This window comes from Verticillium nonalfalfae, assembly GCF_003724135.2.
Source record: "Verticillium nonalfalfae strain VnAa140/NRRL 66861 chromosome Unknown scaffold_69, whole genome shotgun sequence".
NCBI classification, from domain to species: Eukaryota; Fungi; Ascomycota; class Sordariomycetes; order Glomerellales; family Plectosphaerellaceae; genus Verticillium; species Verticillium nonalfalfae.
This window is the reverse complement of record NW_021167294.1, coordinates 90,442-106,509: the sequence shown is the minus strand read 5'-3', so window position 1 is coordinate 106,509 and position 16,068 is coordinate 90,442. Positions and strand designations below refer to the sequence as shown.

General features: G+C 55.3%; 4 protein-coding genes across 4 annotated transcripts; 2 read left to right on the top strand and 2 right to left on the bottom strand.

Annotated features, from left to right (window-relative positions):
* Positions 1-38: 38 nt before the first annotated feature.
* Positions 39-6,076, bottom strand: FAB1 (1-phosphatidylinositol-3-phosphate 5-kinase; the record flags this gene model as incomplete). The annotated part of the gene is made up of 2 exons (XM_028642121.1): positions 39-138; positions 192-6,076. 2 exons carry the CDS (start codon positions 6,074-6,076, stop codon positions 39-41), a joined length of 5,985 nt encoding a protein of 1,994 aa, XP_028493983.1.
* Positions 6,077-8,349: 2,273 nt separating this feature from the next.
* D7B24_008021 (uncharacterized protein) lies at positions 8,350-11,058 on the top strand (the record flags this gene model as incomplete). Its single annotated transcript, XM_028642120.1, has 1 exon — positions 8,350-11,058. The coding sequence occupies one exon, from the start codon at positions 8,350-8,352 to the stop codon at positions 11,056-11,058; it is 2,709 nt and encodes a 902-aa protein (XP_028493982.1).
* A 744-nt stretch (positions 11,059-11,802) lies between these two features.
* D7B24_008020 (uncharacterized protein) lies at positions 11,803-12,584 on the bottom strand (the record flags this gene model as incomplete). Its single annotated transcript, XM_028642119.1, has 3 exons — positions 11,803-12,001; positions 12,113-12,219; positions 12,309-12,584. 3 exons carry the CDS (start codon positions 12,582-12,584, stop codon positions 11,803-11,805), a joined length of 582 nt encoding a protein of 193 aa, XP_028493981.1.
* Positions 12,585-13,793: 1,209 nt separating this feature from the next.
* Positions 13,794-15,628, top strand: D7B24_008019 (uncharacterized protein; the record flags this gene model as incomplete). The annotated part of the gene is made up of 3 exons (XM_028642118.1): positions 13,794-14,016; positions 14,084-14,379; positions 14,432-15,628. The coding sequence occupies 3 exons, from the start codon at positions 13,794-13,796 to the stop codon at positions 15,626-15,628; spliced, it is 1,716 nt and encodes a 571-aa protein (XP_028493980.1).
* Positions 15,629-16,068: the final 440 nt, after the last annotated feature.

Genomic DNA, 16,068 nt, shown 5'->3' with positions numbered 1-16,068 from the left:
CCCATTCTCCGGTCATCATCAGGGCCACCAGTCAGTTCCTACTCTGGGTTGCCGTCGTTCTCAAACCGTGGCCGGACCGTGTTGGCCAGATGCGGTGCCCCAAACTGGTGCCAGCAGTTGGGTGCTTGCAAGATGTACCTGTATCACCAGTTAACACGCCAGATCATGACTGAGCCGTCGGGTCGACATACCTCGCCATGGCCTCTCGGAATCGCGATTTGTATTCCTTCGGACTCGTCACAGTGGGACGATTCCGTCCTCCACCCACGAACCCGCGGTCCTTGATCCAACTCTCCAATTTCTTGTCCCAGGTATACGTGCGGATGCAGTCGATAATGCCGACGACGAGTTCCTTCTTGACCTCGTCAACGGCAACCATCAGCGAGTAGTCCATGACGTTCTGCCGCGCAAGGAACAAAGTGTCGTTCCACACTGACGCGCGGAGTAGTTTCTTCGAGTGCTCTCGCGCGAACAGGGGTGATTCGTATATGAACTCAACCATGTTCTCGTCCAGCAGGACCTCGTTCTGCTCGCCTGTCGATTGAATTTTGCGGTTGCGCATGGACCCCTTGAGATCAAAGATCCGACTCGGCGCGCGGTCATAGAACAGGTTTTCCATGACCAGCAGGTCCAACTTGATCTCGACACCTGTCACTGGGTTCTTGATGATGATCTGGAAGAATCCCAGCATCTTTGCAATGACCGAAGGTAGATCGTGGAAGAGCGCTTCTGCCATGATGCCGAAGTACGCTGGCGCAAACCGGAGGAATGCTGCCGTTTCGATTGGGGACAGAGCCTTACACACGAGGCGGTCGTCAAGCGTCTTGAGAAACACAGATTTCGTCTTGCCACCCTTTGAATCCCACTTGAGGCAGCGAGACAACGACTCAACGATGCGATCTGACGCGCCGCACTTGCGCCGCAATGCATCAAACTGTTCGGCGTAGAAAATCTTGCACATCATCGTAGCCGTACCTTCCTTGAACTGGTACTTCAGATGCGTGCCCGTGGCCCTGAGCAGGCTTTTCTCCAGGTCGGCCTCGACAAACTCTCCGCCTGTGTCCGATATGCCCGATGACTTGGCATCAGTACTGCCTGCCTCGTAGCCCTTCTGAATGGCGATCTGCCATTGCTTGCGGATATCGGCGAGCTTGCCTAGATAGTCATCCGAGCTCATTGCAAAAGCAATGACAGAGCTGGGTTCGTCTTCTCTAACAATTACATCTGAGTCGATGAAAATGTGATCGCTAGGGTTGACGGGATAATCGAGAATCGGCCAGCCACTTGCAGAGCGTTCGGCCCAGAAGTTGGTGAGGAGCTTCATCAGACTCTTCTTCTGGTGCTTGGGCAATTCGAGGGGAATGTCTGTGCTGGGCTCTAGAGCATCTGCCAGCTCTTTAACGTCAGGTAGAATGTCGTCCAGGCTTCGCTCATTGTCACTTCCTCCGCACTCTTCATCGGATCCCCCTACACTGTGATTGACAGTGCCAGTGTCGTCCGTCTCGCCACCAGTGTGCCCATCATCATGTGGAACTGGAGGCGTCTTCTCTAGCGAGGGCTCTGATACGTCCAACCTTGCGGCTGGCGTCACAGGTGCCGTCTGCGCAGTCCTGAGCATGGGCGTCGTTGCGCTGCTCTCGAAATCGTGGCCACCTTCGTCTGGGCCCTCGTAGTCTGACGGCTCAAGCTCCTGCACGGCATCGTCAACATCGTCATAAACCTCTACAATGGGCTTGGTCGATGTGCGTGGTAGGAAGGCACGTGGCTGACGTGCAGCGCGCTTCTTCTTGTCTTCTCGAATTCTTTCTTTCTCGAACTCGCGACTGAGTTGCTCGAAATGCTTGGCAATGGCAAAAACCTTGGATTCCTTCTTCTTGTGAACGAATCGGGGGATTGACGATTGAGAAGTCTTCTTGTGGCCTCGCACACCTCCCAGGCCTAGTCGCTCAGAGAGCTTCTTGTCGACCTTGAAAGAAGATTCCGTTTCAGAAGCTTCAGCCAGTGTTTTAGGATCTTTTTGAAGCATCGACTTCCCAATGCCTGACTGCACCTTTTTCAAAGTGTGGATGGGCTGTGAAGCTGCTCGAATCATGGGCGGTGACACTGCCATTCCCGCTCTACGGGATGATCCGCGGTCCGCCCGGGGGGTCTCGGGGATATGATCAGACGTTGGCGTCTCTGCACCCAGAGCCTGGTGTTCACGTCTCAACTGCTCAATCTTCTCGGAAAGAGAGACACCACCGGGCTGGTTGTCAAGCTGGACATGGTTAGCAAAGCCGGTCGCAAATGACTCCGTCGGAGCCACCTCCTTGGCTGGCTCTGCTGAAGGGGTCGTATCGGTATTTGTGCCCATTGTGGAGAGGGGTGGCCTTGTCGTGGATGGGGATGTCGGTGTTGCCAGGTCGAGGGGCTCGACTCTTTCCAAAACTTGCTCGGTTGGCGCATCAAGATCTTCCTGTTGAGCCTTCTCGGCGGCATTGTCATCTGCCAAGTCAGTACTTCCGCCCAGACTAGGGTCGCTGAAGTCTGTTGGCTGCGTGGTCTTGTCGTCGGTGTCCGAAAACGTCTGTGACGGAGGCTCTCCGGTGTCGACAGTCGATATGCTCCCTTCAGTTGACGCAACGGACTCTTTTGATTCATTGTCTGTGAAGATTTTCTTCAGCTGCAGCATCGTCAACTGCCGCAAGTCCTTATCGGCCAAGAAATCGGCCTCGAATTGATTGAACGCAGTATCCCATTCTCCGGCATATTCAAGCATCTCCCTCACGATCGGATTGAAGGGGATGACTTCATAATACTTTGAGTTGACATAAGCATCTTGAAGCCGTCGAATCACGGCAACCTGGTCGTCTTGAGCTTTTTTCGTGAGCCTGTCGACCTCGATCCTGCAGGATTCGGCCTTTTCTGGCAAGACACTATCGACCCTAATTGTCTTGATTCGGACTTTGACAGATGTCATGAAACGAATCCACCTGGACTCGATCTTACTGAAGATTTGGTTCTTCAACTTTAAGTCGTTGTCGACTTTCCAAGTGATTCGGGCTCGAGGTACGATAATCTCCAGCAAGTCAATGGGGTCATAATGGATCCGGACCCAGGTCTCGCGGAACTGGAAGAGCCTGATGTGGTCGCGGTGGTGGTCGTGGAAACACTCTGTGTTCTCGTGAAGTTTGAGACCCTTGCTCCAAAAAAGGAGCTCCAGGTATTTCCCGAAAGAGTACTTCCATGTGCTGTCTGACATGGGCATCGTAGGAGAGTCCCTCTTGCATACCTTGCAGTAACTCCACATCGTGATGTCGTCAGTCACGAATTTTGGCTTTGTGGCTGCGGGCTCGATGAAGACTGTGATGCGTGATTCATCGTGGACATAAGTCCGATGATGCTCAGTCATTTTGCGGTCACAACCATTCGACGTACAGATCGAGTCTTTGCTGAGACATAGATCTTCAATATACTGACCCAGAGTACAGTCAGGATCCATGCTGCCACTTTGGTCCATGTGCTCGTCGTAAAACGCAATGGCAATTAGTCCAGGCTCAGCACACGGAATCTTTGTCTCGGTGCAGATGACAGAGTACAGGACAACAATGTTCTGGTGAGAATAAGGATCGAATAAATCAAGGTTCCCTTGGATGTAATTCTCCCATTGTCGTGTCTGTGTCTGGTAGTTGTGAAGCGCCTTGTCGTACTCAGCATCGTGAACGGCATGAAGTACCTCCATAATCTGCCGAGGCGCCTTCTGGCCGATTTCATGGACCATCTCAGGCTTGATGAGCTGAAACTTCTGTGATCTCTTCTCAGAATCTGCCTGTTCCTCAATGACGTCTTGGTCCCGTAGACGCTTGAGATACACTAGCCTCCGCTCTTGTTCTCGCGCCTTCATCAACAAGTGTGGCTGCGCAAATCGTACAAAAGGGGAAGCAGATAGGATCTTGGTTTCGTATCTGGCTACCATATCGCTGTAATAGGTCGGCATTGGGACGTCCTCAGGTACGTGCGTGTCGGCAGCTTCAGTGGCAACATGCGAGGCATGGAGAGAGACAGTCCGTACGGGCTCCGCCGGTCGCTGCTCTTCCGTTTGATCAGAGTGCGTTCCTGCTGATCCGGTAAAAGAAACACTCTGACTTGTCTGCGACGGCGGCTCAGACTCCATTGGGGATGTCTGGGATGCAGTCGATCCAAGTCGGCCCGTCTCGCCTGACATGCTCATTGATCTTGAGCTGTCATCGGTTTGCGGACGAATAGATGATTGTAGGGACGGGAGCTCGCCCTCTGATGGCAACTGAATGAATTCATCCCGCATGAGACACGTTTCGAGCTTCAGGTTGTAAACCACATATACCATGAACTCGGTAATCTTCTTCATCCTGGCGAGGACTTGAGTTGAGTCTCCGCGCAAGGCTATCGTGCACCCCAGCTGTTCGGCGCAACCCGAGAGGAAGATGTAGGTCTTTTTTTTCCCAGGATAGCTTTTATTGACATAGGTCTTCACTTCAAAACCAGCTGATCGGCCGGCCTGGTTCTGAAGGGCCAAGCGATCGAGAGAAGTGATGATGTCGGTCTCGGCACATCTTGACACGGCCGATGTGACAGATGGCTTGACATTGTAGGCCACGGCAATATTGGCTTCGGCTAGATATTGCAAAGCAACACCTGAAACGCCCTTCTCGCACAACAGCACATCAGGTCGCAAGTTGATGATGCGGTTTACCACAACTCTCAGATACTCTTTTTCTTGCTCGATAACAGGCTGTAAGCTCATGAAATGTTGGTGATGGCGCTGATACTCGATTGCGAAGGACACAATAACGATGCGTGGATTGACAATCCGGCGTGGCATGCTTTTGAGGGCCAAGTTCTTGGTGAATATGACGCCAGATACATAACTGGTATCTCCTGGTTTGCCGCCAGGAATCTTTTTGAGCTTGACGTAGTGGCGGATGTCCATGTCATCGCCGGCGCGAATATCAGGCACAACATCGTCAGTGCATTGAAGCAGAATAGGAATCAGTGCCTTCTCCCAAGCAGAGGCGTTGGGTACTTTAGAATCTTCCAAAAGTTGATGGAGTAACTTTCTCACATGCAGCATGCTGGAAGAGTTGAGCTCAACCTGCGGTTCCTTATCTTCTTCCTGCATCGAGTCGCTACGAGTGAGCTTTGTTGCCTCGATCGCTGGATTCTCTGGCGAGAAAATAGTATCATTAGATATAGTAGGTCCTTTGAGCGCGGATGATTTTGGTCTCGGGGAGCGAAGATAATGTACGTTGCCGCTCACGTTGCTGAGATTGCGCCGGCGAGATGATCGTATATGACCAGCAAGACTGCCAAGACCGGTATCGTCGGGGCCGCCGCGACTGGTGAAGCTGATGCCGCTGAGACTTTTCTCTCCTCCTCGGAAGCGATGCTTTCTAGTCGCGCCGATGAACGAGCCAAAGTTGCTCTTCTCCCGATCAAAGCTTGAAGGTTGCAGATCGCTGTTCGACATGGTTGCGAACATGCTCATTTGCTCGTCTCCACTTGATTCGTCTGACATGTAATCTGCCAGTTCTGGGTCGATAATGTTGTCTTCGTGAAATGCCGGATACTTCTGTTTGCGCGTCATCTCCTCGTTAACGTCCTTGCGGAAAGGAGCAGTATTGTCCGGAATGGGCTTGAATCTCGACCAGAAATTTTGTCTCGAGTGGTGTCTTCGGTGGCCCAGACCTGATGATTGAGGCCTTGCTGCATTGAGTGACTTGAGAGATCGGGAGGAGCTGGGTCTACTGAGTTGCGGGGCGTCGATTTCCAGGATGGCTGATCTCCGATTCGAATCGTCGATTCCAATCCTTCTGGTCGCTGGGATGGCCATCATTGGCGTTGATATAGATCTGGCATCGTCGAGATCCTCCATCCTACCAGCAAAGCTTGTCTCTTCGCCTTCCACATCGACTTCTGTCACCTCGGCCTCAGCCTTGGCATGGTTCGGACGGAAGATGGCAGGCAAGAAAGAGTCGTCCCCTGAGTCGTCCGAGGCACTGTCTTCGACTTGGTTGAGTACCTTGAGACATGGTTTGCAGAGCCTCAAAGTCCCCGACATGGCAAACATTTGGGCTGAAATGATCGATGTGCATTTCGAGTCAAAGATGAAACCGCAAACTCGACAATGATGCTTTCTCCGAAATGCAGAAAACGGCTGCTGGCAAGAGTAACATTCCTTGCAGGTCTCGTCGGCCATCCAGAATTCTTTGCTCAGAATCTGCTTTCGCATCAATCCGAGTTTCGTATTGACCTCTTCTGGAGCTCCCTCATTTCTTGTCGTACCAGGAATGCGCATGGCCCCAGATCTCATCTGTTGAGGCCTCGACTCGTGAGAAAATGATTCATGGTATATCGGGGTGTGCGCCGAGGTGCTGACTGGGCTGGGCTCTGCGGTTCCCTGGTCCATCGAAGAAGTTCTCGAGTGAGCATAGGCCGGAGACCGAGAACGTGTGATTCTATTGATCACCGCGGGCCGCCTTGGGGCTGATAGTAATGAGCCGCCAGAAGGAGTTCGCACGTGGCGCAGGTCAGTCTTTAAAGAGGGCAGAGATGGTGTGACGGATTTTGTCGGGCTCAGAGGTGTGTCAACACTGCCATCCACGCTGACCACGTCATCTTTTCGTGAACGATTGGTACTTTGGCTTTGCGCTCGCTCAGAGGTGGCCTTGAAGTCTTCATAAAGGCTGGCATTCTCTGCTGCGAATATCGGCCCACGCGCATCCGACTTGCTGATGCTACGTCTTCCAGACGACCGCAAAAGAGTATCCTCTGACCGAACAGTCTGCTGACTAGGGTCTCGGTGCACAGAAGCAGGTGCGACATCGGGTGTAACTGCAGTGACAGCCGATGCTTTGGGCATGCTCACAGCAGCGGGTCTGCTCGAAGTGGTAGATCTAGAGGCCGTCATGACAGACATGGCGGTTGATTTAGTAGACATGGGAGTCTGTAGAGGACTGTCTGCTTCGGGCAGGACGGCTCCAGAACTAGAGAGGCTGGTGAGGAGACCATCGGATGGCAGGACCGAACTCGAGCTTGTGCCGGCAGTTTCGCCGCGGTGAAGTGACGCCGTTATTGGTTTGGGAGCCGTGTTTGTAGTTGACGAGCTTTTCTTGGAAGCAATACTGGGGGTGTCCTCGTCCACGTCCGGCATCCTCAAAGGAGCACCTCCCACAGCCTCCTTCAATCTGTTGTACAGCCCACTGAAGCCATTTTGGACCAAGTCCCCGGCGAGTCCCTTATTTTCGGCAATCGGCAAGGTAGATGGGGGTGGACCGAAGTCGTTGAAGGTCGTCAAGGTGTCACTTTGACTGGCAGAATTATGTATCTTGTTAAGGGTTTGGGCTAGCTGCTCTTTGTCGACTTGTGAAGTAGTCGATATCGAGGCCACAGAGTCGCGTCGAGGCCGTCTCAGGTCGGGGAGTGCCAACGCCAAACTGGCGGGCGACGAGGGGTTGTTATTGGGAGCCATGTCGACTGGATCGCGGGCAGTCAAAAGGTCGAGCGTGTTGAGGTCATGTTTGATTTCTCATGGCGACAAGGTGCTCGAAGAAACTGAGAGAGTGTATCGCAGAACAGACGACTCCCTGTTTATGGACCAGTCGTAGGAGCGGTAGCGTCGCGAAGCGGTCTGTCGTGAGATTCGGTGATCTAAGTACTCAGGTACAAGACAATGACAATGCCTGGTCTCTCGATGGTATGAGGATGACGAAAGAAACGAGGCGCTTGTTCGTGGAATGTGGCCGTCAGTTGGTGTTCTGTGCTGTCTTAACCTGCGACGAAGATCTTCAGTCTGTGTTCGCGTCGCTTTGTGAGCCAGGGTGGTGGCGGCTTGTTGTCAGCATCGATCTCGAAGAACATGTACCAAGGCAGCAGCATCCCTGAGCCGCCAGGTTGAACGAACCCCGGTTACAGGAGCGACGACACTACCACCTTCGGGTGCGTGGGCCGGGAGTCATGGGCCAGTAATCTGATGGAGGGAACGTGCTCTGCAGAGCTTAGGTCATGGGAAGCTTGGGCCATGAGGGGTGAGCACCAAGAGATAAACCCCGCGGCGCTTTGGCTTCAGCCCAGTCATCAGCCACACGGCAGACAATACTGACACCCGAAATACCCATGACATGGTAACAGTTACAGTGGACAAAGTGGGTCCACCAGACGCGACGCGACCGAAAGCTTGGCCCAACCATCGTGTCGTCCAGCGATCTCCATATTCGATCGTTTGGCATTAGGGTCCAAAAGATAATTCAACAGACAAGCGACAGCATCCAAGCTGGTTGAATCAGTCGTGATGCTCAGCATTTCTTCGGGGTTGAACCAGTCAGCTCCAGGATCATGGCCTCTTCCCGGTCCCACTCGTCGTCGCGACCTCCAGTTTCTTCCTCCGGACGCAAGCAACGAGGCCCGGCCCTCTCGATGAACCTCTTTCGCATACCCAAAGATCAACAAGAACTTTTGGAGCGGCCAGATGCTTGGGCGGAAAGCTCTGCGAGCAACAACATCGGTTTGGTCAACATCCCTCCCCATGTGCTGGAATCTCTAAGGTACTTCGAATCTTCCAGGGTCCTGCCACCTGGGGCGCAAAAGCCACTATCGCCAGGCGCTTCGGCACCTAAGAGCACAGCCGAAGCGAACAAGGTTGGCGGTGGGTCAGCAAAAGAGCCCGACATCGATGAGGAAGATGGCAGTGAAGCAGAAAGCAACGCGTCGGGTGTATCCTGGTCACCAAGTCCGCCTCCACCACAGGTTCATAAAGCCCAAAAATCTGTCGACCGCAGTGACGGCCAGAGCCAGGCCGAATCTCCTGCTAGATCTGTACCTCTCCCAACCTCATCACCCTCGTACCGAAGACGGCGGTCCCCGAAACCAAATACGCTTGAAAGGCAGGTGGTTGCCAGCACGGCCTCGAATGAGAACCCGCATGCCGTTTTCCAAACACAAGCGCCGTTGTTCGACGTGGGATCTACTTCATCTCCCGTAAAATCTAACAACACAATGCTCGAGTCACCAGAAAAGGCTCAGGTCCAGTCAAGCCCCATTCTGACACGAGCGCACCAGGACCTGCCACCTGCTTCATTCCCACCCAGCAGCCTCGACCATGAAGATGACATGGAAATGGAAATACCAGGGGCATTACTCCACGCCACACCTCCAATCAACAAGATATCGGCGCGAATCAACGCGTCCCAAGGCATTGTCCTGGACACGCCGCCTCCATGCGGACAAGGCAGCGCCGGCCGGCTAACTTCTGCTTCCGCCGGGACACAAGCCAAAAGCGCGAATCCACCCAGACAACGCTGGAAGATTCTTCAATTCAGTGACGGCCCTGATGTTCCCGCTTCTGCCACGATCAGCGATACACCAGCGACGGTAGCCAAGACACAACTGCCAAAGCGCATCGAGCATGACCACGGGCAAACTTCTTCAGCAGGCATCATTACCTCTACATTTCCGAATACGGAAGTGATGCAGGGCCAACATCTGCCATCCACTGCCGGGCAAGGTTCATCCGGGATACCTACCCCCCAAGTGCGCACTACTGGCTTGTCGTCAACAGCAAACCAAGAAGCTTATGAAAGAGCGCAAACGGAAACACATCAACGACATCAAGTCTTGTCTGCAAGCATTGCGGGCAAACTAGTCCACGACTTTTCAGCACAGCCAACGACTGATTCATTCACTGACGGGCCCGACTTCAGAGAGCGGTTCCTGCTAGAGCCTCTCGAAACGTTCCAGTCAGCGTATCGGTCGTTCGACGGTAGCCTGGGAGACTTCGTTAGAGCCTGCGTCTCCCTCAAAAGCCTCCGCCGCGAAAGGAGACTCCCTGTGTTTTTGTACGATGACTTTGTGCGCGTCTTCTGCGACGACTACATCCAGTACGTTTCTGAGACCGACGAATCTCGCCCCATGTATGCCATGGAGTGGTACGTCGACAACGTCAGCAAACCGATTTACCAGAAAGGCGTTTTAACCAAGGACAATATCGACCGGGTGCTGAAAATGTATCCCGATGAGTACAATGCCATCCGAGAAGCCCTGGGCCTGTCTCATTCACATACACCAATGACGACTGCTGGCGATCGATCATTCTTCATGGATGTTGATCCTCTGGAGCCTCCTTCTATAGGGCAGCAGCCTGTTGACGCATCGGTGAAGACGAGCAGCGATGTCCTGAGAAATTTGCGAACATCTGACGTTGCCGTCGATGTCTCCCCCTCGCCCTTTCCGCGAAGACTCATTTCAGACCGGTCGGCAGACTCCGGAACTGAAGCATACGTTTCGGCAAGCGAGAACCCACTGTCTGGAGTTGAAAAAACGCCGGCTCGTCCAAGCCGTGACTGTCGCTCACCTTCCGCAGACGTTGTGATTATTTCAAGTGTCAAAAAAACGGTGGCTGCGAAGTCCACGCCAAGGCAGCGGGACCGTCGTCGATCGCCGTACCCAGAAGACATACCTGGACGAAGTAGCCCAGGGTTGATAGCGGCCGCTACCCCTCCACAGCAGGCCCACCATGTCGATGACGGAGGGCCAAGCACGAGCCGATCGAAGGGCAAGGCGTCCCTCCGATATTCCCTGGATGGCAGAGGCCAGACAAACCCGCCCGTTTCACAACGCGCAACTCTCTCGCGGCAGAGCCTACCGCCCCAGAGACACCACACGACGACGGTGAGTGGGCTGGATCGAGCCGTGGAGCCACTGCCGACTCATGAAACTCCCGAACGACCACAGACGGTCGCTGCCAAGCCGCGCGCCCTGCCCCGCAGCTTCTCGTCCCGCGGGACAAAGGCACGGCCACAGACGCCGCACGCCAATAAGCCGGCGGACTCAGCAGCGAGGTCCAGAGAGACGCAGGTGGCGTCCGGATCGCGCCCGTCGAGCAGCCGCCCTTCAGCGTCCCGCCTCCCAACGTTGACTCAGGAGAGCGGGGTTTCGAAACAGAAGAAGCAGTCGGCTCGAGCCGAGCAGTACCGGCTCAAACTCGAGAAACTGAAGGCCGCGGGGCGTTTGCCGGGCATGGCGGGGTCGAAGGCCAGTCATTCTTGATGAGACAAGGGAACTTGCGGCAGACGCCTGGAATTGCCAGAAGTTGGGCGCACAATTTCTCGAAATTTAGTTATGAAGATACCCCCTCCGTATGAACTCGGGAGTTCCGTCTCCCTCGTTGGAAAGCATGGCAGCAGAAATCAGACATTACTCATGACAGACAACCAGCTTTTTACTTAACAGACCCCCCTTTGTGAATCTCCCGTTCCCACTGCTACGTGTTCTACTCGGTGGGCGATTCATCGTAAAACCAAAAAGCGGATAAGTCTATTTTTTTGCTTTGCCTGGGCAGCCAGTGTAAGTGTAGCCTGGATCTAGTGCGAGTTGCACAACCTGCTCCCCGAGGAGTCTTTGCAGCGGTTATCTAAGCCCCCGAAAACGTATCTGTTTGCCTTAATCTTACTGCAGTCTGTGTCTCTGCCAAATTGAACCAGGGTAGGGAGCTCTTTTTGCACAAATTGTCCGTGTCAGAAGTCGAGAAAGAGAGGAAGCCAGACAGGAAGAAAGATGAAAAAAAGGAGGGAAGATAAGGAGAGAGAAAAAAAGAAGAAGAAAGGCCCCAAGAAGAGGATATCATAGCCCTGCGCCGTTGTATCATGTGCAATTTCGTATTGTTTCGTCATGCCCGATTCCGCCCTCCCAGTCACCGCCAATTCCCCTGACGAGAAGGATCCCCCGTGTCCTTCATCAAACCAGATTGCCGTCAAAATCAACAAGTTGCTCTTCTTCCCCTGTTGGGAGAGCTCAGGTTTCGGAGGCGGCCTCCTGGGCCTTGGCGGCAGCCTTAGCCCTGTGACGCTCCTCCTCCTCGGGCGTCAGGGTCTTGAGCTGGAGGGCGTGGATGCCGTTCTCCTGGCCGAGCTCCTCGCGGAGGAGCGCGTAGACCATGCGGTGGCGGGCGGGTTGCATCTTGGTCTTAAAGGCGTCGGACACGATGACTAGCCTGGGAATTTCGTCTGATGTTAGCCGCACGCCGCATGATATTTGCAGTAGGGGTCCAATATGCAACTACTTGGTAAAGGGGGGGAGGGGGGGAGGAAGGGTTCGCTCCTACCTGAAGTGGGTTTCCTTGGATGTGTTCCCCACCATGGCCTTGTGGTGGGAGTGGAGGTGGGAGTCGTTGTGAATCTCAAGAGTGGCAGGGGAGAAAGCTGCGGTGAGCTGGGAGGTGTGCAAGGTTAGTCTTAGGGGGGGGGGGGACCCCGCTAGCTCGAGACAAGAGTTGGGTGTTTGGGTCGTGCCGTCCGTACCTTGGAGCGGATCGCGTCTTCCAACGGTGTGGTAGACGACATGGTGGATAGAGGCCTCGCGGCGCTGGAGAAACCGAGGGCGTACCTTCGCAACATTGAGGTTGGGATATGGGCCGGCGTGGTGATGGCGGCAGCGGCGACGGCGAGTCTGCTGGCCGAGTTGTTGAGGACGGCGACGGCGGGGACGGTCTGGGAGACGGAGGAGGTAGCGGCGGTGGCGATAGCGGTAGCAGATCGTACAGTCCGTCCCAGCAGAGGAGTGAGGAAGAAACTCATAAGGATAATGGCAGAAGGAGGATGGAAGGGAAAGAAGAAGGGGGGAGGAAGAGGAGGGGGATGGGATGCGTAGGCAAGGTACGCGAAGAAGAAATATCGAGCACGAGTAGCCAGGTCCAGGTTTCTTGCGCAGCGTGCAAAGGACTAGGAGCTGTGTGTCGGCCTGACAGGAGATCCCAAGCAAGCGATCCCGCCCTTTCAGAGCTGGAAACGACGGGGTTTACTGGGACGGCAGAGAATTTGCAAGGACGGGTTGACACCGAAAGTTCGGTGTAGGTGTTGACCGCTGAATGTCGGGGTCGCAGCATGGCGCACAAGGTGCAGCTGGTGCCTTGAACGAGGTCCAATCAGCGGGGAAGCACGCGCGCGTTGTCCCTTCCGGTCGGTAGCTGGTGGGGTGCTGGTCCACACGTCATTCCCAGCGTTGTGAGCTCCGATGCCGCCGGTTGGACAACACACCCCTGGTGGGCCTGGTGGAGGGTGGGCTCCTTATTTGCTCCACGGCCGCAGTGTGCCAGGCAATGCAGGGCTTGTCAGGGCCCGGGGGCGGAAGGGGCTTCAGTGTGTGTGTATCGTTGAGCTGGGTCGTGCCAGCGGCAGGCGGGCGGGGGCCTGTGAGTTGGTTCACTTTAGCGGTCTGCGTCCCGGGGAGCTTGCCCGGGCGGTCACTGTTCTGCCGCCGCACCTGCAGATGGGGCTCGAGCTCTCCTGCCTGGGGCGGGAGGTTATCAATTCGGATCACCATGCTGTGCACGAGGTAGGTACCTTGGGCGAGCTTCTGTACGGTGCTCTCTTGCTGCCCATCTCTCCTCTGGCCTGTTTACCCCTTCTGCATCTGCTGCCCCTCCACCTCGTTCACCAGCTCCAGCTCAGCACCAATTCCAGCTCCTCCAGACGTCGCTTTGCCCTCGGCTTTCAATTGTATAGTCCTAATGGCAAAGCGAGGAGCCGACTCGCCCGCCGCCGTCCCACCTCGTCGATGCAGCTCAATGCCCGAATAGGGATTCTTCTATCCACTCCTCCCCTGCTGTGATACACTTCCATGCGAATTGGAATTGCATGCTCCATCCCGCGGTCACCCCCGCCATGTTCTCGTCATCAACCTGGACGCATGTCGCGCGGCGGCAATGTCGTCGGTTTCTTCTCTCGTCCCCTCCTTCCTGTATAACACCGTTGCCACCCGTCGCCTCTCCACGACGATCAGTCCGAATGGCCTCCACCCTGCCGAAACTCCCCATATTTGAGGCCATCGCAAGTCACGACCCCCATTCAACAGCTGTCATCCACTCATTGTCTGGGAGGAGGTTTCAATACGGCGAGCTCTTGGGAGATGTTCGCAGAACACGCGATGAACTACAGGCCGCAGCCGGGAAGCCGGCGCTGGATGGCGAGCGCATTGCTTTCCTTGTAGAGAATAGCTATGACTACGTAGGTAAGATTGCGCAGAACAAGACAAGTACTCTGCGACGATCAAAGACTGACCATGGCGCATTTCCCAGTGACCCTGCTCGCCGCTCTCGCCACTCGATCGATAGCCGTACCTCTCTCGCCAGCTTTCCCTGCGGCCGAGCTCCAGTATATCCTCAACCAGAGCGAGGCCTCGCTACTCGTATCATCGCCCAAGTTTTCTGCCAAAGCGCGCGATGTGCTCGCCACCGAACTGGCGTCAAAACCAGCGCAACTCGAACTGCAAAAGCACATGGGAGGCGCTGCACATGAGACAGTCCAGCTCGAAGGCTCCGACCCCGGCGATGCTGGCATGATGCTATATACTTCTGGCACGACAAATAGACCAGTATGGAAACCTACAGACCCATCTCCTGTCTCGCCAGGCTAACAAGCCGTAGAAAGGTGTTTTGCTTCCCCAGTCTGTCCTGACAGCGCAATCGAAGTCTCTTATCGAGGCCTGGGAGTACACCCCCCTGGATCACCTGCTTCACGTCCTCCCTCTCCACCACATCCACGGCACCATTAACGCTCTCCTGACGCCCCTCTTTGCCGGCAGCACCATCGAGTTTCTCTTCCCCTTCAACCCTGATGCTGTCTGGAACCGGCTCGCCGCGCCCTTTACGAATGCTTCCACGTCCCCCGCGAAGGAAAAGGTTACTTTCTTCACTGTTGTGCCCACCGTCTACTCCCGCCTCCTTGCCTCCCACAAGTCTCTCCCCGAAGCTTTCGTCGAGCCCACCCGCGAAGCCGTCTCCCCACAGAACATGCGCCTTGCCATATCCGGCTCCGCCGCCCTGCCGACCCCGGTCAAGGAGGCCTGGCGCCGCCTTTCGCGCGGCAACGTCTTACTCGAGCGTTACGGCATGACTGAGGTCGGCATGGCCCTCTCCTGTGGCCTCGCCCCCGTTGACCGCGTCGACGCCTCCGTTGGCTGGCCGCTCCCCTCTGTCGAGGCCCGCCTCGTGGACACCGACACGGGCGCCGTGATTCCCGAGGGCGACCGCGTCGATGCCGAGGGCCGCGAACGCGCCGGCGAAATCCAGCTGCGCGGACCGACCATTTTCAAGGAATATTGGCGCAACCCTACCGCCACCGCCAAGGAGTTCGTCACCGACCCCGACGGCCGCGGGCCCTGGTTCAAGACGGGCGATGTCGCCGTGCGACGGGCCGTCGAGGGCGCCGGCGGCGGCGCCGCGGACCAGCCCTGGGCAAAGGGGGACATGTACTTTATTCAGGGCCGTCAGAGTGCCGACATCATCAAGACGGGCGGCGAGAAGGTTAGCGCTCTCGAAGTCGAGCGTGAGCTGCTGACGCTGGACGTGGTTGCGGAGGCGGCTGTGGTCGCCGTCCCTTCTGGCAAGTGGGGGCAAAAAGTCGGCGCTGTCGTCATCCTTGACAACGAGGCGCTGCCCGAGGGCAAGACGTGGTCGCCTATGGACATGAGACGGGCGTTGCGGGGACGACTGGCGAACTACAAGATCCCGCAGGTCCTGAAGGTTGTGGACCACATTCCCAGAAATGCCATGGGAAAAATCAACAAGAAGGAACTGGTCAAGGAGGTGTTTGCAGACCAGTTCAGCGACAATGAGGTGTAAAAAAACTGGTGTAGGCCACTCTTGTATTAGCATGTAACATGATGTACCAAACCTATAGACATTGCTGTTGTTTTAATGACTCCTCTAAAGCCGCAAGGTTACAGACGCAATTGTGACCGATCTAAGTATCTATTGGGATCTCCACTGCCTATGTACTATCGATCGTGGCCATCTACCAAAGCTGAAAAGCTATCTGGTCCAGGGCAACGCCTTGAGCAAGTACAAGGCAGATCATGCCGAGAGGTGATGGATGTCTCACCCCCGAATCTGCCCTTGATTAAGACCCCATGCCGAGGGGGAACGCCATGCCCTCCAATAACTCATCCCGCCCCAAACGACACAGAGTTTTCTTCTTTGCGAATGGCTCTGCAAGGTTCCGCATCCTATCGTGCGGCGACGAGCGGACAAAAGCCTTGCGAGACAAAGACAATGATCAGATT